Here is a 24,889-nt window from a genome sequence, read left to right on the forward strand (position 1 = left end):
TTTTTCTGCAACTTCTGTCAGCATTTCAGGTATCACACTGAATTTCGCAGGATCCTGTAGAGATTACAGTGCTTTCATTGCAACTTTAGGCTGATTCACATTTGCTCTGAGAGCCTACACTGGCTTAAAAGCAGCTCTAGAGGTGATGGCTCAGGGCAAATGAAGCCCACATGGCAGCCGCAGGCCCAGCTGGCGTGCCTTGGTGGTGCTTGGGGCTGCAGCTTGGACAGGGCTTCAAAGAAGCTGCAGCATAGCAGCACAAGCTGAAGAAAATGTGAAGGATAATGTAGCAAGGCTGTTTTTCCTGTCATTCACTATAGGGCGGAAGATAACTCCACTGATCTGCCCCCTCTGTTCTAGGGCAGCATGGATTTTGAAGGTTTTTGGCATAAGGTATTTATAATATGTAGAGTTTTATGCAGGTTCTGGATGTTCCTCTCTTAAGTGCACAGCTTGGAAAATAAACTTACAGCATTTTTCCAGGTGGTAGTAAAAGGAGCCCCCTGATAAATTCATACACATTTGTGCCCTGAGAAACGGGCAGTGGTTGTGAGGTGGCAGGGTTAATGCAGCTGCATGCAGGTGTAAACCAACACCTCTTCCTGCTGTGTCCTGGCTAACTCCATCATTGCCCCTTTACATTTAGGACTGTTTCCAAGCAGCTTGCTTCTACCCAGCCTGCCTGGTTATGGGCTGCAGAGATCACAGCAACAAGTACAACGTAGTAAAAAACATTTGAAATAACAGCAAAAAACAACTGCAACAAACCTAAAACAAAATGTCCATCTCAGCAGTGCAGGCCTGTTTTTTTGTTGTTGTTGCTGTTGTTTTTTTGTTTTTAAGGGACATTTCAGGCAAGGCTTTCCTGTTAATAAACCCACGCAGCAACATTTGAAAGTAAATACCTGTCATCTAGAGGTCTGTTCCTACTGTAAGACTGCAAGGTCAGATTGTGCTCTGAAGGATACTGATATCTGGATTAAAACAAAACAATTGTGGGGATTTTGGAGAGCCACATCCCAGAGAAATAAATCACCCATGCAGTTCGGCATATGCTGGATTACTGTGCCTGTGATCGAGAGTTGCTCTGTACACACGCCATTTAAGCACAGCAGGCTGGAGCACCCAGCACCGGGGCTGCTGCGTGCATGCGATGCATTTGCAGTCATAGAGCAGCCAACTGCTGAACGCCAGGCACTTGGAAAAGCAGCTGATAGCCATGGCAATACAAGCTGTGTCCCTGGGCTTTTCCTGCAGGACAAAGGATCAGATTGCATTGTGCAGAAAATCCCATTTTATAAAGGATGGTCTGGCAATTGCTGTGCTCCCTCGGAGACCTTGGGTATCCTGTTAGAACAGGAACCTGAAATCTGGACGCTGTGGGCCCATATCTTGAATTAAATTTTATTTTTTGGACAGATAGTAGCTCACGTCATCTGGGAAAGAAAATACCAGTGTGACAGACAACAGAATTTATTTTTCAAAAGTTTGGAAATCCAAATTCTGCATGACAAAGAGCATTTACCCACTGCTGATAACTGTAAGCAATGGACAAAACGTTTACCGTATTGTTGCTCTGTTTCCCATGTATACACTAGAGATTACCCACTTACCACTGCTGAAACATACTTGGAGGCTGGAAATTGGACATTTCGGTAACTGTGATTTCAACTGTAATGACCCATACAGGTCATTACAGGTACCTTCAAGGAGGCTGTAGCGAGGTGGGGGTTGGCCTGTTCTCCCACGTGCCTGGTGACAGGACGAGGGGGAATGGGCTAAAGTTGCGTCAGGGGAGTTTTAAGTTGGATATTAGGAAAAACTTCTTTATGGAAAGGGTTGTTAGGCATTGGAACGGGCTGCCCAGGGAAGTGGTGGAGTCACCATCCCTGGAAGTCTTCAAAAGACGTTTAGATGTAGAGCTTAGGGATATGGTTTAGTGGGGACTGTTAGCGTTAGGTCAGAGGTTGGACTCGATGATCTTGAGGTCTCTTCCAACCTAGAAATTCTGTGATTCTGTGTGTGACACAAACCATGTTTCAGCTACATGTGGCTGTCGCTGCGGAAATATAGGATGCAAAAACACGCTATGTCCTGAAGGGCACGCAAAGAATAGCCACAGCCTGCACACAGTGCAGGAGCTGGAAAGGGAACACCGAAGTATTTGCTAACATTTTATTGAGGCATTAAGTTCCTGTGCGCATCCACCTCTGTGTTGAACGCGTCAGGTCAGCGTCCCATTCTTTTGGAAATTCACTTTTTTGGATTCAAGCGTGGGCTTTATGCCGGCTTCCAACACAACTTGGGCAAACGACAGCAAATGTGTCTTGCCAAACATTTCTTTCGCCCCTCTGCCAGAAGCCAGACAGCACCTACGGGGCCGGGGCAGGGGGGGCTCAAAGGACCGAACAACCCCAGGCCGGGCTCGGACTCCCGGTACCGGAGCGGGCCCGGGGCTTGAAGGAGAGCCCCGGGGGGGGATGTTTGGGATGATGGGGGGGATATTGGGGATGACGGGGGGGGATAAGGCAGCGCAGGCGCTGTGGCAGCAGGGCCGGAGCGGGGCGGAGCAGCGGCGGGGCCGTGTGGTGCCGGGCCGGGCCGCCCGCCTATTTGAGGCAAAGTAGCGGGGCGCGGGCGCTCAGTGCCGGCCGTGAGGCAGCGGGCGAGCGGCCGCCGCTCGGTGCCCGCCTCCGTCCCTCCCTCCCCTCCTCCCCCCGGCCCTCCTCCTTCTCCTCATCCTCCTCCTCCTCCTTCCCCTCCCTCCCCTCCTTTCCCCCCCCCCCCTCCCCAGCACCGCCGCGCTCTCCGCACGGGTGCTGGCGGTGTCGGTGCTGCTGCTGCTGGTGGTGGTGGCGGCGGCGGGGGGAGCCGCCCCGCGGGGCCGCCTCTGCCCCTTCCCCTTTCCCCGCCGCGCTTTTTTCATGGCAACATGGCGATGGCGGCTCCGACCGGCAGCGCGGCGCTCTGCGGCCACCTGGCCCTGCTGCTGCTGCTGCTCCTCGCCGCCCCCGCCGCGCTCGGCTACAGCTTCCCGCAGCAGCACACGTAAGTGCCGCCCCCGGGACACCCCCACACCCCCCCCCCACATCCCCATATACACCCCCACACACCCCCGCACCGGCTCTGGGGAGCCCTTTTGGGGGGCACCGCCGCGGGGGTCGCCCGGCTGCGGGAGCGGCTCGGCGCTGCCCGGCTCCTTTCAGCCCCCCGGGGGGGTGCGGAGCGGCCCCGAAGTTAGCGGGGAGCTCAAACTTCGCCGCTGGGCTGGCGGGGTGTGTGTATGGGGTGTGTATGGGGTGTGTATGGGGTGTGTGTGGGGCGGGGGGCAGCCCGCTGGGGTCCCGGGAGGGAGAGCCTCGGAGCGGCCGCACGGTGCCTGAGGTGCCCCGGTCGCCACCGCAGCCCCTGCCCCCGGCCGGCGGGGCTGGGCTATAAATAGCTTTTGGGGAGAAAAAGAGCTTTTTTGGAAGTCGGCGCCCGGGAGCCGGCTCGCATCCGGCGATGTGGGTGCCCGGTGCCCCCCTCTGCACGGGGTGTCGCCCAGGGGTGCTGCGGGACCGCTCGGTGACACCAAATTCAAAGGGGGGGAAGGCAAAGCAGGCAGCCGAGCCTGGGCTGGCTCCGTGTCCTCACAGCCTGCGTGTCTGGAGGGGGAGAGAGAGATTTCAATGACATGGAGTTAATCGCCGCGGTGTCGCCCGTAACTTTGCGCTGCCCCGGTGCACGGCCGCTGCTTTTTGCCCCAATCTTCTCCTCAGTTGTGATTTCCTTGGGGATAGGGATGTGCTACGTGCCTATGTCACAAAAAGTATTTTCCGGTGCTTTTTAGCCGAACGTCTTTCGTCGCAAAGTACGTTTCTACAGGCGTGTGTTGAGGCCTTCTGCTGCTAAGCCTTCTTCTCAGGAGAAGCGGCGTTGTTTATTCGGGAGGGCTGGAGCTCCCCGAGGCAGTGGCTGGCTCCACGGCAGGGATGGTGGTCGGGGCTCCGTCCTTCAGAAAGAGCTCCCCTTCCCTCGGGTTCCTCCTGAATTCTTGTGGGTCTCACATCCACATTTCTAAATAGCTTTGACCTTTGGGAGCTGGTGGGGTCCCTTTTCTTGCCACCAGGTAAATGCAGAAATTCTTCAGAATAAGACCCTGAGAAATGTCTACCTACAGGGGGAGAGGAGGGAAGGGGACGTGCCAGTGCTCTGCCAAGTGCCACAGCCTCACAGCCTGATCCGGCGTTTCTCTCGTACCAATAATCCTGACTTCTAAGAGAATTCCTATAGAAGTAGCAGGGATTATGGATGTGATGAAGCGCAGATGAAGTTGGTGGGATGCTTTTAATATTGCAGCAGCTTTCTCAGGGGTTGTAAGCTGTTGCTTTTTCCTCTTGAATTCTGAGTGCAGAATCATATTGCGGAATAAATCTCTTCTGGGTACCAGTTTACAAAGCAGAAACGTGTCTGTGTTTTTTTTTTTGTTTTTTTTTTGTTTTTTTTTTCCTCTAACTGCAGAAAGTTTTTCAAGGAAGGCTCTTGTGCCAGGAGAGACATCCTTAGGAGACGTGTAATTTGTAAATAATGCATTGGCCTTCCCCTCACCCAGACTGATGATTATCTGTATTGTTCTAATAAACTGTGCCAGCTTTTTAGCCAAAGCAGTTTTATTTCAGATAATTTGGTGTGGCTTACTAGGAAAAGATGTTGTGCTCTCTGATATCAGTGGTGCTGTCCACACGGGCCTGGTCCTGTACTAAGAGAGGTGAGATGCGTAAAAACCAAACTTGGTGGCGAAGCTGTACTGTTGGTAGCTTCTCCCAAACGGGAAGGAACGGTCCTAAAAAGGCCACGAATTTTGCATGTATCTTTGTTGGGAAGTGATGCTGATGGACTGCGTGCGGAGAAGAGGCACAGAAGGGGCGTGAGACCTCAGCTTGACCTGGTATCTTCTTGCTTGCTTTATTCTCCTTGTGACCTGCTTTGTGAACCCAGAAAAAAAGAAGAGTCACGAATGGATATTTGATGATGATGCACAATCGCTGGGCAGTAGGTTAATGCCTGTAACATGTGGGCTGAAACGCCTTGCGCGCTGTGCCCTAGGGCTTCAGTGATTGTTTCTCGGGGAAGAAATATTTAATGGGAGAAAGAAGTGCAATGGTAGCTGGCACCAGCGCTCAGATAACACTCTTTAATTGACTGTTCCCCTCTGAGTAGTACCCTTTCTGTGCACTTATTTTTAAAAGTGTTGGATACAGCTTAAATCATTTTTGAAAGGTTTTTCGGTCAGAAGCTGAGTTGTGCTGGTGAAACGGGCTGCTAAAATCTTCCAGTTACGAGCCCGTTTTCTTCTCCTTTAGACAATGCACCCTTGCAACAACAGCAAATGACAGAGCGTTGATTAGAAACCTTGTTTGTCGTCGGAGTTTTTCTACGTGAATCACTTAAGTCATGTTTTACTGTAGGGCTCTCAGAAATGAGGCTGCTTTTTTTAAGCAGAGCTGGAGCCGATTTGCTCTGACCTGCATCAGGCTGAATAATTAGGATATTTTGCTGGGGGGGGGGATCTGGGGGGTTAACAGACTTTTTTTTTTTTTTTTTTTTTTTTTTTTTTGCTTTGCCACATTTGTATTAATTGTTGTCAGTGATTTCTGTGCATTGATTCTTGGTTTTGTCCTCGATAAATCTCTGCTGTTCCACATTATCTCTCCTCCTGGGTAGCATGGTTTTAATCATCTTATGCCGAGCTAAGGAAGGCTCGGCTCAGCCAGTTGTCCGAAGGGGAATTTCTCATTGAGATTTAAAAAGCAAAATCCCAGATTGGAACAAAACCACTTGGGCGGGCATGTTAGGTGATGTCCAGTGACTGACGAGGCTCTTTTTAGGAATGGTCACGTAGGAGAATACACATTTGTGTGGTCAATGGGATTAGTGGCTGTGGGAAGAAAAGCTGTTGGTTGCTGTTAATTTTTCTTGTAAATACTACACGGAGGGATTCCTGTGGCAGCACAGCGACAACCTCTGCTCGAGTTTCAGAGGTTTGGTGTTAGGAAACTGAAAGCCTGGTCAACTGGGGGAGTCCTGCACCTGTATTGCCATCTCCTTATGTTAGCAAGTGGCAGAGAATGTGGTTACTGCCTGGGGAGGGAATGACCCCTCCTCACTTTGCAGGAAGGCTTTTAGTCACTTGGACTTGAAAGAAAATCACCATCTGCTGGAGGGTGGTGAGCCGTTTGCCTCTCGTCGTGAGGAAGCAGGTGTGTGTGCAGAATGGCTGCGTGCTCACTGGCGGGGCCGGGCGTTGGTGCCACGTCTCTGGCTGCTCGGCACGAGGACAGCAGGGTGTCTGCAGGGCAAAGCCTTGGCCTGGGGACCAGCATCCAGTCCTGCCCCTCCAGCACGAGGTCTGGGCTCATCAGATGCAGACAGCAGCTCTGGGCAGCGAGCTCGCAGTGGTACCAGTGCTGTGCCAGATGCGGAGCCACCAAGGCTACTGCTGAGATGGGTAAGGCCTGATGGGTGCCCGTCACCACTGGAGGGTGAGCTTGAGGTTGCCTCTACCAAATTAATTGCTTCCTTTCAGCAGGCTTTGATTTGTGCTCGCCACTTCACCCCAAATGAGGTTAACGATGCTGGTAGTGATGGCACATCTGGGCTAGCAGGGCTTGAAATAAATAACTCTATTAGGACTGGATGTTTCAGGGTTTGCAGGATGCTGTGTAGGGGGAGCCCTGTCTCTTGTTCTGCTGCCCGCCTGCTGTGCAGCCAGAAAATCTCTTCCAATTATGGTTTTGATGCTGGGGAAGGGAACTTGTCTGGAAAGGAGCGGAGAGGAAGTGGGGAGATGGCCCTGCTTGTCTTCAGCTCCACTTGGCTGAGCAGAGAGACAGCTCGCAGGGAGGGCAGCCTGCCTGTGGGACTGACAGACAGACAGACAGCCTCGCTCCTTCTCTCAGGGCCGGGTGGCCTTTGTGGAGGCACAGCCACCCGCTGTGAGCCGTGCCTCGGTGGTGGAGGCTGCTTTGGGGTGCACGGAGGCACCCTGAGCTGCCCGGAGAGAACAGGGTGGCAGCTGGGAGAGGGCCGTGTGCTGCTTTTGAAGTATATTTGCAGTATTTTTTTTTGGCATTATAAACATTTTCTCTCCCCTCCCGTTACCAATTCTGAATGCTCCCTACTCAGGGCTCGCACTGGGAACAGCTGTATATGAATTCCCTTTTGGGCTTAAGGAAGGAAACAGGGACAGCTTCCTTGAGGAGAAGCGGGCAGCTGTGGCACAACATGTCAGTGTGCACACTGTCACCAGCCTGGCTCAATTATTAAGCGTATTCCTTGAGATAACTGGCTAACGAGGCCTAACAACTTACTTCAGACCTTCTCAAGGTTGTCCTGTGCCTTTTTCCGTCCTGTCCTTTCCTCAGCACGATAACTTCTCTGGGGCAGCAGGGCAGGAAGCCTGCTCCATCAGCACAGGTGAGCATCGCACAGAGCTGGGCACGACGACCCTGTTCCTGGCCCTGTGACACCTCAGCCCTGCACCCTGCCTGCAGGGATCCTCTTCAAGATTGTGGCTTCAGGAGTCTGAGTTTCTCAACCCAGTGTACACACTGAAAAAGAGATGATACAAGCTCTTAGGAGCGCATGGGGGTTCCTACTGAAATCAATAAGGCTCCTGCACGTAGACCTGAGGGTAGAAATGGGCTGATGCGTAGTGCTTGGCATGCACAGTTCAGAAGGTTCGTTGTAAAGAAGCTGTGCCTGTGTTGTGTGTGTGTGTGTGTGTGTGTGTGTGCGCAACAGCCCCTTGAAAGCTGAAGGTGGTTATGTAGAGGCTAAATGGAAACCTGAGTTTATCCTTGAACAACCCCCCTGGTGTTTTGCTTCAAAAGCCATCAGAAAGGCTCTTGAGGGCTTAAGTGCTGGGGCATCTGTGCACTGTAACATTGTACATGTGCACAAACCGTAGAATTTAGACTTTTTTTTTCCGCCGATGAAATATTCAAGTGGATGAAATAAAAGAAAAAGTCATAACCAAGCGAAATACTTGAGTGAAATAATCAGCAAGAATGGACAGTATCTGAATGTTTCGATATTTACTTTTCCAGGAGCCTCTCGAAAGCAAAATGTGTTTTGTTAGCAGAATTATTTTTTCCTGTCTGGGGCGCTGGTAGTACTTTGTTTCAGAACTGTTCCTGTAATCTAGCCTTCGTCCTCAAGTTTATTATTGCTGCGTTGCATGGGGAGTGGGGTTGTACACAGTGTTGTTACTGGAGAGTTGCTTTGTATCAACGAGCTATTGGCAGGGCTTTCTTTGGGCTGAATCATTTGATGCTTTGGAGAATGCGTGTGGATTTCCTCATAACTTTCAGTAGACCCACAAATCTAAATTCAGGAAGTAAGCGCAGTTAGCGATCAGATCGGGATGAGCAGGGATAAAAACCCTGAGGTTGGACTCGATGATCTTGAGGTCTCTTCCAACCTAGAAATTCTGTGATTCTGTGAAACCATTTAGAGGAATAGCTCTGACGATGATAAAGCCCTGGGCGCAGTTGCCAAAGCAGAAGTTGAGTTTGCATCTCTCTAATGAGTCAAGTGCTTCTGTGCATCAACAGCGCACGTGGAGCTAAACCCAAGAAGGATGGGATGCAATGCACTTCAGCTCTGATTTGTGTCCAAGTCCCTGAACTTCTTGCAGCAAAGAGGAGATCTTTACAATGGAGGAGCCTCCTGCCCCCTGCCATGGTCCATCTCTGCTCATTAGGGGTGGAGCTGCTTTCCATGGACTAGGCTGGAGCTACTCTTGTGGCGAGGCTGTCTGTTATGTGTTATGAATCTGCTGAAGCCACTGGGCAGACTTTGGATTTCCTTGGGTACTGCTGGTGCCAGAAGCTGGTGTGCTGCCCTCTCCTGTGCTGACACTTTGGGAATTCCCGAGGCATCATTGACTGTCCCTACAGTCGGTACGTGTATCGCTGAGATAGGCTGAGGGATGGATTACAAAAGGCACGTTCATTTACCTGACGAAGGTTGTCTATCTTGAATTATTTATGAGGCTTCACAGCGTGCTAGTAAATTTTGTAAAAGCAATGAAGTCCCTGTAATATGAGCCTCTTCGCTGCAGCTTCCTGTGCTCTGCTGAGAAGGTGGAGGAAGGGAGAGGGAACGGGTGGAGGGATGGAGCGAGGCTGCTGCTTTCACGTTGGGGTGTGCAGAGCAACGAAATGCTAATTAGCTGGTCATACTTTGCATCAAAGCAAAAACCCGTGTAGTGTCAGTGCTTTAGGGAAGGGCTGGGGGGAGGATGGGGAGTACAGGCACAAGGGCAGAGAAGGTGGAAAGCTCACAAGCAAGGTAGTCAGCTTCCCATCCATGGGATTGTTAGTCACAGGGGTGGCTTCCTTTAAGCACATGCTCATTTCTATGGGGTTTTCTTATCTGAATCCTTCAAAGTAACGGACCAACCCAGAATTTCCTAGTTCTTCTGTGTGGCTGAAAGGCTTGCAAGTGTGCTGCCCCTGCAAGGTGAGAGCTGGGGGCTCTTGCAGCCACGTCTGCTGCTCAAGCCGCACTGACAAAAGTTGCTGCTTCTGTGACCCAAACTCAGTTTGGGATGCTAGTGTGATGGGTTGCTTCTTGAGATCCCATGTTTGCTGGCCATCTGCAAGCAGAGCTGTGGAGCAGAGGATGACTGGGAAGACCTGTGGCCCTGGGAGCATGAAGGCTGTGTTCTCCAAGCAGGGAAGGTGAGGGCAGTAAGGGTCTGGGTGCTGGCTGGCCTCGGTCCTGCTGTGACAATCAGCTCTTGGCCTTCCAAGCACAAAGTTAACCTTAAATTGTTCAATTGGTGGAAAGAATTGGGAGAGTATTGAATCTCCATTGAATGGACAAATGAGGACCATGATTTTCCTTCTACATACCAGTCCCTTTCAGCTTGTAACAGGGCTGGGTCCTGCTACTTTCCTTTTGAAGCAAGCTGCCAGACTCTTGTTTCTTTTGCCGTGGGTGCTTAGTACTCTGCAGTGCAGAAGAATCCAGCACCTAGAGTTGAGTTTGACTCATAGAATATCCCCAGTTGGAAGGGACCCATAAGGGTCATCGAGTCCAAATCTTAGCACCACACAGGTCTACTCAAAATTTTAGACCATGTGATTAAGTGTGCAGTCCAATTGCTTTTTAAGTTCAGGCAGGCTTGGTGCAGTGACTGCATCCCTGGGGAGCCTGTGCCAGTGTGCGACCACCCTCTCAGTGAAGAACCTCTTCCTGATGTCTCACCTAAACCTCCCCTGCCTCAGCTTGACACCATCCCCACAGGTCCTATCACTGGTGATTAAGGAGAACAGATCCTGGACCTTCCTCTCCACTCCCCCTCATGAGGAAGCTGTAGGCTATGATGAGGTCCCCCCTCAGCCTTCTCTTCTCCAGGCCCAGTGCCCTCAGCCACTCCTCATACGTCTTCCCCTCTAGGCCCCTCACCATCTTGTAGCCCTCCTCTGGACACTCTCCAACAGTTTCATGTCCTTTTTGTGCTGTGGTGCCCAGAACTGCACACAGTGCTCGAGGTGAGGCCGCCCAGCGCAGAGCAGAGCGGGACAATCACCTCCCTCGACCGAGTGGCGATGCCGTGCTTGGAGCACCCCAGGGTACGGTTGGCCCTCCTGGCTGCCAGGGCACACTGCTGGCTCACATTCAGCTTGCTGTCAGCCACAGCCCCCAGATCCCTCTCTTCTAGGCTGCTCTCCAGCATCTCATTGCCCAGTCTGTATGAATGGCCAGGGTTGCCCTGTTCCAAGTGCAGGACCCCGCACTTGCTCTTGTAAAACTTCATGAGGTTGGTGATTGTCCAGGTCTCTCTGCAAGGCCTTTCCACCCTCAACAGAGTCCACAACTCCAAGTTTAGTGTCCTCAGCAAATTTGCTCAAAACACCTAGTCCTACATTCAAATAATTTATAAAGACATTGAAGAGGACTGGCCCTAAAATGGAGCCTTGAGGGTCACATCTGCCAGCCAGATGTGGCCCCATTTACCACAACCCTTTGAGCCCTACCCGTCAGCCAATTGCTCACCCATTGTATGATGTTTTTATTTAGCTGTATGCTGGACATTTTGTCCAGTAGGATCCTATGGGAAACCGTGTCAAAAGCTTTACTGAAGTCCAAAAATATCACATCAGCTGGTTTCCCTTGATCGACTAGACGGGTGATCTTGTCATAAAAGGAAATCAAATTTGTTAGGCAGGACCTCTACCCCTCATGAACCCGTGTTGGCTGGGACCAATGACTGCGTTGTCCCCCAGGTGTGCTTCAATAACTTCAAGAACCATCTTCTCCATGAGTTTACCAGGCACTGACGTGAGACTGACAGGCCTGTAATTGCCAGGCTCTCTTTCTTAACCTTCTTGAAAATTGGTACAACATTTGCCAGCTTCCAGTCTACTGGGACCTCTCCAGATTCCCAAGATCATTGAAAAATATTGGAGAGAGGTCCCGCAATGACATCAGCCAGCTCCCTGAGCACCCTGGGATGGATCCCATCCAGAGCCATGGACTTGTATGGATCCAGGTGGAGCAGTAAATCCTGCACACATTCAGGGTTGGTTGGGAGTTTATCATTCCCACCATCATGGTCCTCCTGCTCAGGGCACCCTGGGTCCTGAAGTTCCATCATCAGCATTGAAGATGAAGGCATAGAAGGCATGAAATGTCTCTGCTTTCCTACGTCCTTGTCTGTGAGGTGACCTTCCCCATCAAGTAGAGGACCTATGTTTTCTTTGGTCCTCCTTTTTCTGTCCACATATTTTAATAAAAAGTTTTTTTGTTGTTGTTTGTTTTTTTTTTGTTTGTTTGTTTTTTATCTCCCACAGACCTGGTCAGCTTCAAGTCTAATTGAGCTTTGGCCACACGAGTTCTCTCCCTACAGATGTGAACAGTGTCCCTGTATTCCTTCCACGTTGCCTGACCCTGCTTCCAGCATTTTCTTTTTCCGCCCAAGCTCCGGTAGAAGATCCCTGGTCAGCCAGGCCAGCCTTCTTTGTACGTCTTCCAAATAAGAAACAAAAGCAAGGTGCATATTTGTAAATATTTTTTCAGAGCCTACCTTGCATATGCCATTTACAGTCTAGAAGATGTGTAAATCTCTCGCTGATTTTGTTTCTGTTGAATCAGAAGTATTCTTGTATTTGAATTCTCGTATCTATTAACTTTTATGTAATAGTATCTCCGTTGAGACAAGTATTGCCACTTGTCAGCGGCATGATACAGTGAGGGTTGTGAATGCAGAGCCCTGTTTGCATTGCTAGCACATAGTGCGTTTCAGTCAAATTTTTGGCAGCTGTAACACGGACACTAAAAGAGACGGACTTAAGCCAAGCGAAGCAGCTAATATTCAACTTTATCAGTGTTGAACATTGAGTCAGATTCTGGGCTGTGAGTGGTTGAACATCTTTTTATTGCTCCATAACAAACTCAGTAGACCCAGGAGAAGCCGAAGTACCATTTGGTCATGTCTGAGGTAGTCTTATAAATTAGAGGTCTGTTCTGAGCATTCACTGTAGTGTCTCGTTCTTGGGATTGGCAGGGGAAAAAAAAAAAAAAGAAAAAGCAATGTGTGGGCTCGTGTGCTTCTAGGACCATTGCAGGGGCCAGGGGAAACCTGCTGCCCATGTAAAAGTAAACCTGCAGCACTGTGTCACATGTGGCAAGGGAAAAAGAGTGGAAGAAGCAGCATTTAATTATTCAAGACCTGCAAGCTGAAAAGAGTTTCAGGATGCTGAGCTGCCAGCTGGCCAGGCGTGTGTCACAGCTTTGTGGGCACCCTGCTTTCCCCTCCTTCCTGCTCTGGGGAGAAAGGTAGATTACATGAGTGTGTGGGGGGGGGGAAAATAAATCAATATTTTCTGTTCATCCAGTTCTTGGTTCTTATTTATTCTGTTTTTGTTTGCTGGGAGATCTTAAGTGTTGATCAGTGACCAACCTGATGACATTATTTTGCCTCCTACAGAATGACAGCGCTTTCAGGAGCAAAAACAAAACAGCATCAGCCCCAAATGGGCTCTCTGTGCACGGCCATGAATGTTTTCCTGCACCTCCTTGGCTGTGTGCTGTGGGACAGCTCATGATTGAGCCATTCTTCCTGACGCAGGATTTATTCCTGAGATACTTGATGCTGAAGAATTTGCCATTGTCAGTCTTGCATGCTGTGCCCTGTTACAGCTACGGTAGGCTTAAAAGCTGAGAAACATCACATTTATTTCTGAGATACCAGGCCAGATTCATCCCCTGATGTAACTGTGCCAAGTGCTGTGGGATTATTCTGGGGATAGCTTTCAGGTCTTTGTCTCTTAGTTAGTACATGTGGTGGTGGTGGTGGTTGCTTCTGCCTTGATTGTTATTGCAAGGTAGAGAAAAGAAATTTATCTAACGCCTCTACTATCTGCTCGTGCTTTGGTCCCAGTTCCTAAATATCCCCATTTAGCACGTGCCCTCCTGTTTGACCTGGCAACAAAAATGATGCGTTGGCATTTCTGCCACCAATACTGCCTTTTTACCCGTCATGCTCAGGCTAAATTGAAGCCTTCTGTGTCACTTGTTCCTTGCTATGTTTATTTGTTTTGGTCTGCTCTTCAGAGAAAAATCGAACCAGCTCTGTGTCTCTGTCTTATTACCGCCTGCATGGACTGGGGCCCTCTTCATGAGGTGTGGCTCCTGCCACGTCCTGAGGTGCTGCAGCTGAGCCCTGCACCCTCTGCATCCCACTGCTTCCCTGTGCCCAGGTAGGGAGAGGACGAGGTGGGTGGTGTGGCCGGGGCTGGAAGCTGCATCTTGCTGCAGGGCCTTGTTCTGCCCCTGTGGCTGCTGAGCCAGCTTAAGCCCTCTTTCATGGAGCCTCTTTGGCAGCCGTGCTTGTTCCTGGCTTCCTGGGAGGCCCCGAGGCACAGGCGAGGCTGCTTCTCCTGCCTGTTGTCTCTTTGCGCCGCTCCGAGTGGAGCCTTGCACTGAAAGCAGGGCCGGTTCGTGGATGCGATTATGTGTACTGGAAGCGGCCCTTTTTGTTCTATAAGAGCCACTTAATAAATGTCACTTATTTGGTGACTGTTGAGTGCGTGGCCTTCTTCTCATCAGGAAGTGGCTGCCAGCCCCCGTCGTGTTCTGGAGTCACAGCTGTGTGATGGAGGAGGAGGTTTGCCACTTGCCGAAACAAGACGCTGTAGTGTTTTAGTGGTAGCTGGTGTAATACTTGACTCTCCTTCTTCGTTAAATCTACTTATTGCTGTGTTTGTGCCGTTTCAAAGTTATTATTGGATCCCACAACGTAGGACGAGGGTTCTTGTACGAGAAGTTTCTTCTGGAGAAAACCAGGCAGCTGCGGAAGGGGAAGGTTTGGCAGATGGTGTCTGTCCCTTTGCAGAGGCGTGCTGTGTGTTCCCGCATGGCCGTGGGGAGCTGAACGAGCTGCAGGTGAGATGCTCCAGCTGAGGCATTACCCGAGGCCATGCTGTGTTGGGGCAGCGTGGCATCCCTGCCATCCCTATGCCTCGTGTGCTCCATGGTGGGTGGAAGGCTCCTGTGCACAGCCCGCTGCTCTGGGGGCTGCCTGGGAAAGGTGCTCAAAGAGCAGTTCTGGCCTGCACCGGAGCAGCCAATTGGCAGCACTGGGTGAATTTGTTGATTGTCAATTTGTTGAAATGTTCTGAAGTCTGTGAGGTGCACTGAGCTCCAACTCCAGATCCCATGAGCAAAGCAACCAACATTCCAAGTATATAATGTGTTTTTGTCTAATTTTCCACATGAAGCTAATCTTGCTTTCTCATTTGGCTTGACTCTATTTATTACAATGTCATTCCTCCCTCACTTTTTTTTTTCCTGCTGTGGTATTCAGGTTTCACAGAATCGCTGAATGGTTTGGGTTGTGAGGGGCCTTAAAGCCCACCTAATCCCACCTGCTTGCTATGGGCAGAGATGCCTCCCACCTGACAGGTTGCTGAAAGACCCATCCAGACTGGCCTTAAACTCTTCCAGGGATGGGGAAATTTAAGTATTAGCTTAATATTTATCTTCTAATAGTTTCTGAATAGCTGAGTACTTGCCTCACTGACAATGATGCTGACCTGGTTTTGGCTGGATTGGAGGCTTTCTTCATAAAGGCTGGTACGGTGCAACGTTTGGGGTTTTCGATGACCATCCCTGGTATTAACACCAGGGGTGAGCTGTTGCAGAGCAGAGCAGCGCCTGTGCAGCCAAGGACGGCACTCAGTGCTGGCGTTTCTCTTCCCAAGGAGCTGATGTGTGATGAGCCGTGCTGTCCTGCAAGGGGCTGCCTCCCTGCCTGCTGATGGGAAGCAGCAGTGAATTCCTTGTTTTGCTCTGCTCATGCACAACTTTTGCTCTGCCTATTAGGCTGTCCTTACCCCCAGGTTCTCACCCTTCTACCTTTGTGCTTCTCCCCTGAGCCTGCGGCAGGACAGGGAACCAAGCCGCTTGCCAGCGAAGCCCCAGCGGGCCGTGTCGTCGGTAACCTGCAGCACAGGACGCTTCGGGGAGCCCAGACAGGCTTCATTCAGCCTTTGGTGCAGTGCTTGTGAGTGACAAAATTAGCTCAAACTGTTATTTGTTAAAATTGCTGCAGTGTTAATCTTAGTGATGCCATGTCTTCTGCTGGCATGTGGGTTAGCAAGACGCTTCGGCTGCGAATGAGGGCAGGTTCTGCCTTTGGAGGAGTCTCTAAGACCTTCTCTTACACCTTTGCTTTGAAGATTTACACCAGGCAAATCTGTCCCATTTTTTCCATTGCCAGGCCTATCTTCCAGGTGTTCTCTTATCCCCGGTTGCTCTTCTGGCCTACTTTCCATCCATGACACATTAAAAGGTGACCAGCCGTCAGTCTTGGCTAGCATCAGGAGCAAAGCTTGTGTGCCTCAGGCTTGTTCCCTGGGGAGACCAATAACTGTCCTGATGCCCTTGGGGTTGTCCCCCATCCACTCCCCACCACAGCATGAGCATCTTGTCCTGTCTGTCTTCCACTCCTGATAAAGGTCTTTACTTGCACTTTGCAGTAGTGCTTCCATTTCCCTTTGCTCATTTTCCATTGCTCATTTTGCTGATGAAACCAAGGCTTCGAAGGCTCAAAGATGTCAGCGGTGGAGCAGTAAATGGAACCCAGATCACATAATTCCTTCTCTTCTGCTCCTTCAAATGAATCCATGCTCTTTTTTTCTCCTGGATAAATGTTTCTTCTGCAGTGTACTAACAAGACATCGAGCTCAAGTACAAGAACAGAAACATGGCCAGGGGGATTTGCACTCTAGGGAGCGAGCATCTGTCTGTTTCTTTGGGGTAGTGGGAGAAGGGCTTCCTTCTGAAGGGCATTATTCTCTGGCAGATGCCTGGGAATCAAAGCTTGGATGGTGCTGTTCTCCAAGGTTAGTTGGAGGGTGAGAGGGCGTGCTGCAGTGCTCCCCGTGCCGCAGCGCTGGGCTTCTGGGAATGAAATGGGTGCCCTCTGCTGCATAAGCCCTGTGTTGGCTGCCCGTCCCATCTGAGTTACGGTCAGGCACCTTTCCCAAGAAATGCTCTCTTTAAAATTGCATTTTTGTGCTGATGAGGCACTCATTTAGGATTGGATCTCTTGTGCTTGTTGCCTCCTTGAGGCAAATGCTCACTGGTGGAACTGGGTATTGGAGGAACTGTAGGGCAGCAGCTCCTGGCCACCCCTCGGACGGACATCCATCCCCTTGCTTGGTACCTGGGAGACCATCTGAACGTTTCCCCCTCTGTGTGTGTGTCTCAGAAATTCTCGAGGCCATTAAGCTGGGTAATTTACATGCTTCTTGAGCCTGTGCCTAGGGAAATATATTTCACAGGTAATTTCAAATCTCTTGGCGTGTGGCAGAAGTCATTATTCTAAATAGAAAGGGGTTGGTGATGTCGTAAGCCCCATCGAGACGACCGCAGGAACAGCTGGGCTTTGTCTCCTGCAGAAAAGAGTGCAGGGCAGTGGGGCGGTGGGATGTCAGCTGGTTCGGGTGTTAATGTCGATACTCGCTTATGAAGCAGAAGAGAATTATCTCGTAGTCTTAGGTTTTGGTGTTTATGCGGGCCAGGAGGAGATGGGCTCTGGACCACTGATGGGCAGACGAGCTGCCAGATCTGGTGCTCGAGGGCCATCGTCAGAGCACAAACATCACTTCTGGCTCTGCTGCTGGAAGTGTCTGGCTTTGGGACTACTGCTGCACCCTGGAGCTCAGTTCTCCCCTTCCAAAAAAAAAGGAAGATATCTTTGTCAGACACACTGGGAGGATTAGACAGTTTGATGTTGGTCGGTCCCCTCACGGTGACATTTGGGCTCTTGCACCATCCACGCTCTAAGTGTGATACATGAGGGGAGGGCATGTGGGCAGTAACCGTGATCACTGGAGCTTGGTCGTGGGTGCATTGCTTGTTCATTAGCTTGAGGCATCTGGTGAGGGAAGGGACACAGCAGTGCCTAGGCTCCAGCAGAATTTCCTGGCCGCCCTTCCCTTTTGAAGGGGAAGACAGCTTGTCGCAGATCAGAGTTTTTTCTTGCTGGGGTGGGAACCCCTAAGGTGCTTGGCACAGCATCCTTGTGCCCAAAAGTGCTCCAGCACTGCATCCCCAATCCACAGAGCTCTCCAGGACAGGGGGTGCATCCCTTTTGGCACAAAAAGCTAGCTGCTGCTGGCGATGGGGAAAATGGTCCTGATGGACCAATGTCCTGAGCGTGTACAGCAAGGCCTGGCAGTACTTTCTGAGTCTTCCAGTCTGCTTCCACAACTGCAATTCCAATAAGCTTGTGGCCTTTACAAAGGAGAGGCTGTATTTGCTTTTCCCCGTGGAGGAAGGAGCGTTCCTCCCAGCTAGGAGGTGACCTGTGAAAGCTGCCAGGTTCCCCCCTGCTGCTGCGGTGCTCACTGGGACCAAACTGGGCTCCGTGCCTCCAGCATCCCCGCTGCACAGCATGTCTGGGTGCCACCTTACAAGTGGGGAGGTCCCGCAGACAGCTTTTAGATGTGTATCACCAAGTAGTAAGGTAATGGCATAAAACGCAGTAAATTATTATTTTTTTAAAACGCTTTCCACCCCCACCCCTTTTTTTCCTTTCACCGCTGAAAGGAAGCAGCACAATGAGCAGCTTCTGGAAGTGAAGGCGACTGCATGCAAAATAACAGGGTTCTGGGTGTTTGGCTGGCGAGGGATGCAATGAGTGAGCATCGCTAAGTGCTTTATAATAACAATGATTACGGCGCTCTCTGAGGAGCCAGGAATCTCTCAGGTAGGGGAATGGTGTGGAGAGGGTTGTTTAAGGTGGGGGATTTAACTAGCTAGTCATCTAGTGACAGCGACACCCAGGCAGACCCAGAGGACGTTTGGCTTTCCTCTTGTAGCAGAAGATCTCGGGGCAGAGGCTAACAGTATCTTCGCTTGATAAAGAGAGGTTGGAGACAAATTTGGCATAGGTCTGACAAGTCAGCGGTAGTTCAGACTCCCTAACGTGGCTTGTGTTTTACTGATCTGATTAATCGTCGCCTGCGTAATCTGCTTCTCAGCAGCTGAAATCTGATGGGAAGGGTGGGTGCTGACAGCAGTCCTCCAGTGTCCTGCGGCTAGTGAGAGTTACCCAGCTTGCTGTTTTCAGCCTGCTTATGTTTTGCTGCAGCTCTTCCTAGAAGCGTGACGCTTGCTGGCGGCATCTTTGGGTGGAGCACCTCGAGTGAGCAGGAGCTCTCTGGGAAGCTCTTGGCGGCGGCTGTGGTCAGTCCTTTATTCCCCGATTGTCGCTGTGGCATACCGTCTCTCCCTCACCCTTTAAGCAGCACACTAGAGAAGGGGATGACTACAATGTGTGCACTCAGAGCTCCTTTCCAGCAATCAGGGCATGGCACTTCTGTATCGTGCTTAGCTTCTGTATCATGCTTAGCTTCGTAGCTTGACTGGACTCTTTAAACAAATGGCCAAAGCGAGAGCAATGATTTTATTTTCTCCACTCTTTTCTTATTTGCATTGCCAGGAGGTGGTTGTTGTAAAGGACCCTCAAGTCCTGAGGGGCCGGGGTCAGCTCGGATAGTCATCCTGTGGCTGAGCAACGACAGGGGAGCACGGGGCGACTGGTAGCAGCTCCTCACAAAGCTGTGTGCATGTCCTTTAGGTGACAGTGCTCCGGTGGCACGGTACAGAAATATCGGCTGGACTTTTTTGTCCCTGATGTGCTCAGCTGACAGCTGTGCTATATCTCCAGGCTGTGCAAAAAGCTCTGCTATCCCCAGCTGAAAAGTGTGAATCCCGCTAGGTGCGGCTGCGCTGTCTTGTGGGGTGGCTCAGCCTCCCATCTGGTGAGGAGGATTTACTGGAATGAGCAAGAAGATGCAACGATCTACCCTACTTCTGTCTAGCTCCCAAGAGAGTCATAAATTATACACGGAATAAACAAATAACCTGATATGTCTGTCATTATATCATAAAGGACTTTAATAATTCATGCTGCTTGCAAAATCCTTACTAAGACCTACCCTCTGTAACCTTATCTTTGCCGTGGGGGATGGGAGCTCTTCAGCCTCTACTCAGATTGCGTCTGGAAAACAGGGAGGGAGTTGGTGAGGGGAAAGTTTTTGTGAAAAAAACTTCATCTGTGTAATGGGTTGCAAAGAAATGTGGGAGAGGTACCGGCCGTGGGGGGTCTCAGGGGGTTCTGAAAATGACAGGTGGCTGCACTGGGTGAAATTTATGCAGATAGCTTGCTTAATAAAGCTGACACCTATTCACTTCTTTATTAATTCATTGTGTTTCAAGTCCAGATTTGTGACAGGCTTTGAGATCAGGAGCCCAGTCCTAAGCCTGTGCAGTGAGAGTGCAGCCATGGGGGAACCCATGGGCTTCTGCTGCTCCTGATGTGCATCAGCAAGCGTGACAGAAATCGGGTTTCAGATGTAAAATAGGAGCAAGAACACACAACTTTCATAAAAGCAGGGATACTAAGACTTCAGGTTAGCTTTGGCTTCAAACATACCAAATGTCTTGCTGAGGCTGTTCCCTGTCCTGACTGCAAACAGCAAACCAGCCCCGTCAGGGTGCTCGGTTCGGCCTCCTCCTAGAGAAGCAGGACTCAGTGGCCATGCGCTGAGACCAGATTCATCCCCTGAGACTGTGAAGACTGATTCGTGCTCATCCTGTGCTCGGGGATCCTGATACGGAGGCGCCGCCGTGCGATGCTCTGACCGCCCGAGTGCCCATCACGGGGTGGCCGTGTCGTGGGGCGGGTGGGAGGAACGGGGTGGTCCGTGGCTGAAAGAGCTTCTTGGGAAGCAGTCTGCCTCGCTGGCTGCAGGAGGTGTTTGCTGTCACTACGTTGCTGTTTGTTCGTTTTATTGCAGTGTCAATGAGAGGCACGTGCTCAAAGGTTGGATCAAAGGGGTCCAGTGGCTGCGTGGTGGCCCTGCACAGCGCATCCGGGGACTTTTTCCTCTTTCTCTTGGCAAACCATCTACAAACAGATTGATTTTCCTCAATCCTGCTCTTACGCTCTGAATTATTCACTGAATTATCCTTTGGCCTACGGCTTCTTTGCATATCAAGTACTCAAAATCAGCTTTTTGTAAAGTTTAAAATTCAAAATACTTTGATTGGACACGTAGCTCTCCAAGAATGGTTACTGTGGTTCTCTCTCCTGCTGGGAGGACATTTCAAGTGGGCTCCTGCAGGGATCTGCCTTGGACCTGGTTTTAGTCAATATTTTCCCTAATAACTTAAGCAATGGAATGGGCGATACGCTTATAAAATTTGCAGGCGACGCTGAGCTGGGAGGGGTTGGATGTATTTCGGAAGGCATTATCAGAACTCAAAATGATTTAGAAAAATTGAGCGGAGAGCCTGATATCAGCAAAAATGAAATTCAGTGAAAACAAATGCAAAGTGCTGCACTTAAGGAGAAATCCAATGTGCAAATACAGGCTAAAAAATATCTGTCTGGATAGCGGTGTGGCAGAAAGGATCTGGAGAGTTATAGCAGAGCACAAACTGAGTCGACAAAGCGCTGCTGCAGCAGAAGGGCACGTTTATTCTGCAGCATAAAGCACTTCCCAGGACAGGACCAGGGAGGTGATGGGTCCCCATGCGGCACCGTGCTGGACTTCTGAGTGTCTGATCTCACTTTTTGGCCTGAGCCTTTGGAGATAGGCACAAACTGTAGGGAATCCAGAGCTGGGCAAAAAAAAAGGATGAGGTCTGTAAAGCAGTGCAAAGGAGGGAAAGTTGGGGGAAGAAAAAAGAGTTTGGAGGAGGAGAGAATTAAAGGGCAAAGGATGGTACAGAACAATGACTTGGCAGTTCTGAGGAGCTTGTCAGAAGAAAATTGTTTTCTGTCTGCTGTAGGTGGGATAAGTGGAAGAGGGAATTGAGATTTAGGGTGGAAAAAGTGAAGAATGGAACTGGAATAAGATGCTCTGGGAATCCTGGGCTCACCTTCAGCGGAGGATTTAAAGAACAGGCTAGACAATGCTTCGTGTCCCAGTGCAGCTAATTGTGGCAGAAGAATTCCCAAGGGCCCTGCCATCCCATGCGTGTCTGATTGAACACTGACCATGTGCTCCATTTCCAGAGGGAGTTTGGCCTTAGATATTTAATACTTCTGCTTCCCAATACAGAAATCCTGCTTAAGGAATGGTTTTCCTATTGCCTGAAGTCTCATAGGTAGCAAGCTGGTGGTTGCTGTCGTTTTTTGTCACAGGTACCTGCATGAATATTCGTGCTCGAGAATTGTTGATGGAAAATCTTCTGTACAGTTGTTGGACTGCTTTCCCTTCCCTTTTTGCCCAGTTCTGTCTAACCTTCAGGCTGAGAGGACTCCCCAGTTACCCTTCTTATTATATTGGAGTACTCTGGGGGGCATCAAACTGGGATCAGGATGGATCTGGTAGGAGGTTTGCCACTTTTTTAGAAACATACCTTGCTATAAGAATTGGAAAGACAACAGATACACAAACTTCTGTGCCTGCTTCTTTGTGCTTAGAGTTGAGGAAAACAAAGTAATTTGTTGGTAGAGCTGAAAGCAGAAAACATATTATTGTCTTTTCCCTTCGTGTTTCTTAAAGATCTGCCTTTGGATGTAGTTTTGATATCAATTTGTCCTTTTCTTCCCTCCTATAATAATATCAAAGATCCTTTCTTATTACAGGGTAGACCAGATGGCAGGGGTGAATAACATCTTGACAAATCTTAAGAAAATTTGCCTGCTGGACTTGTCTTTCCAACCTCTCCTTTATAGAAACACCTGTGCACATACTTTAAATTAAAAAGGAGTCAGAAAATAATAGTGTGCGTGGCTTGGTAACGTCTGGAAGCATGGTCAGTAATTTGTCTGGTTGTTTTGTAGGCAATGGGTACTCTCTGGAAGTTGTATCTTAAAAAAATACAAATAAAACAAAGCTTGGTTTTGCTCATCATGTAAGTATTAGCTGCTGGGGGGCTTTACAGCCTAGGTGTGTAAGAAATGAAGGAAACTCACAGGACACGAAGTGCGCACGTACACGCATGCACCTGTGTGCTGCCACGTGTGCTGTTATAGGTAAGGATTAAGCATCGTGAAGGGCTAAGCCCATTATAAGAAGTTCCCGCACAGCAAAAATTAGACAACACAGTAATTAATAACTGTATTAGATAGCAATATTTGGGCACTGAACCAAAGCGCATGAATCAGAGTGAAACATTCTTGGCTGAACACGCTGCATGAAGTGTGGATGCTTGTACAGAACACTGAGTATAACTGGAGAAGCTTTGGGGCAGTATATCTACCGAGCAGGTAGTTATTTCCTCTGGTCCTTTTATGTTTGGATGAATCTTTCTCTTCTTTGGGCCAGGAAGGCAGCAAGAGAAAAGGATGGTGTCTCCTATTATTTTACTTTTTTTCTTTTTTTTTAGCGTTCTCTCTTGCCCACAGCTAAGCAAGTGCTCTCCTTAGGCTGCTCCGATAAAATAGAGAAAAAAAGAAACAAAAAAAAAAAAGAAAAAAGAAAAAAAAGAAAACTGTCTTCAAGCACATACCTTGTTTTCTTCCTCCCATTACCCTTTCCCAGCACCTTTGCAGGAGGCACTTGTGAGGGGCCAGGCGCTGCTCCAGGGGCCCTACCAGGTGCCACCCCAGCGGCAGTGGGATGACAGGGGGATCGCAGAGCCCCATAGTGGGGTCCCCACAGCCACTTGTCTCACCCGGGGCACCCCCAGCACAAGTAAGGGGCTGTGTGAGCAGCGGCGAGGTGCAGGTGCCGTGGGTGCAATGCATTGCTTCCTGCCTGCTGGACGTGTCTCCTGTGCGATGCTTGTCGCAGTGAGTATTTTTGAAGCTCTGCTGCCTTTTTTTTTTTTTTTTAAAGCCCATTTTATCTCATCTTTAGGAAAAATCAAATATGCAAATGATGAAATCAATTAGCATTTTTGTAGTTTTCTTTGGAGAGACAGAGATAAATGGTGTTGTGTTTCCAGAAATCATTTCTGTCCCTTGTTACATGTTGCAGAAGAGGTTGTAAAATATACAGGGGAAGGAAACAATTATTTTTTTTTAACACAAGAGATAATAGCGTGTGTCCTGAATGTGCATGGTCATGCTTGTCCATATGGAGAGGCATTAGGTTGGAGGAGACCTCTGGAGAGCCTGGTCGGAGGCAGAGCCACACAAGGTGATGGGGTCATGGATCAGCTGTGCGGATCCCCGCTGTGGAGGGGATGGGTTGGGGGAACTGCCCGGCCCCCTTGCCCTCCATTCCTGCTCGGATTCCAACTCCGAGAGCTTCTCCTCACTACTGAGGACCTGGAAGTCACCTTCAGTTTAAAGGGGAGATGGAGCAAGAGGCTGGTGCAGGGGGCCTTGTGGCTGTCCGTGAGCAGCACTGCATCCAGGCCAGTGGCTTCCCAGCGCGTGCATCGGCTGTGAGCTCGGTGCTTTGTTGTAAATGCCACTTCACAGGAGCAGTGGGGGACTCCAGGCTGCGTGTTTTGAGGAGTTATCGCTCCTCGAGCCCTGTAACGCCACCTGAGGCGTGCGGTAATGGCCCAGGAATGCAATGACTGTCATGTCTTATTGCTTACAGCTTCCATATGAGACACGCTTCGAAGCGAAATCTCCATGTTCATAATAGGCTATCAATTTCCTTACCCTCTTCATCCTTGCTACAGTCTTCTTCCATAAAATCTGAAGTGCGGCGGCTGTGGGGCAGAAACAGGAGGCAGAAGGTCAACGACGACAGAAGAATAATGGGGTTTACGTGTTTATTTTCTTTGCAAAGGCGGTTTTCAACTCAATATATGGCAAGTGAGATGCAAACACAAATTCAGGATGTGGCCTGAGGAATTCCAGCCATGGGCATTGCTTGGGCTACGGGGATGTGGCACCGGGTCAGACACGTGCAAAACCTTTGGCAAGTGGTGTGGGGAAAGGGGTGTGCTAGCTGGAAAAAAATGCTCGCTACCTGAAAAGCTGTCACATAGCCGTGCTTCTAGAAATCTGGCATCAACTCTGCAGAAATCCCATGTTTTTTCACAGTGTAGTGCACATTTATTTCTGGTTAGTGGTTTCTAAAGGCTTACCAGGACTCCGAGAAACCACGGGTCAGTAAGGCTGAGAGCCAGGTAACGTGAGGCTGCGCAGTTAAAGCAAGTTCCAGGCTTTCTCATGAATGAAAAATCTGGTGGCTTTTCCCTAAAATAGTGCTACTTTTTTGGGGGCAGGGGGCGGAATAAGTTGTAACATTATTTTTGAGCAAATCTGCTGACTAAGTTTAATTTTAAATCTCAGTCTGGTTGAGCACTCAGTGTCTCTCTTGCAGATGCCAGCAGAATAACGCCGATGCCTCTGTCTGCCTGCATCCCTAGCCCTCTCTGACGGCTTGGCTGGACACGATACTTG

General features: G+C 49.8%; 1 protein-coding gene across 4 annotated transcripts in view; it reads left to right on the plus strand.

The window, feature by feature from the left end:
• Positions 1-2,784: 2,784 nt before the first annotated feature.
• CACNA2D2 (calcium voltage-gated channel auxiliary subunit alpha2delta 2) overlaps positions 2,785-24,889 on the plus strand; it is a 168,481-nt gene continuing 146,376 nt past the window's right edge. For all 4 annotated transcript variants that reach the window (XM_072044169.1, XM_072044171.1, XM_072044170.1 and 1 more), the window contains exon 1: positions 2,785-3,048. In XM_072044169.1, coding sequence (XP_071900270.1) covers positions 2,933-3,048 — 116 coding nt within the window. In that variant the 5' untranslated portion in view covers positions 2,785-2,932. The remainder of the gene's footprint in view (positions 3,049-24,889) is intronic.

This window comes from Anas platyrhynchos, chromosome 13 (genome assembly GCF_047663525.1).
Source record: "Anas platyrhynchos isolate ZD024472 breed Pekin duck chromosome 13, IASCAAS_PekinDuck_T2T, whole genome shotgun sequence".
NCBI classification, from domain to species: Eukaryota; Metazoa; Chordata; class Aves; order Anseriformes; family Anatidae; genus Anas; species Anas platyrhynchos.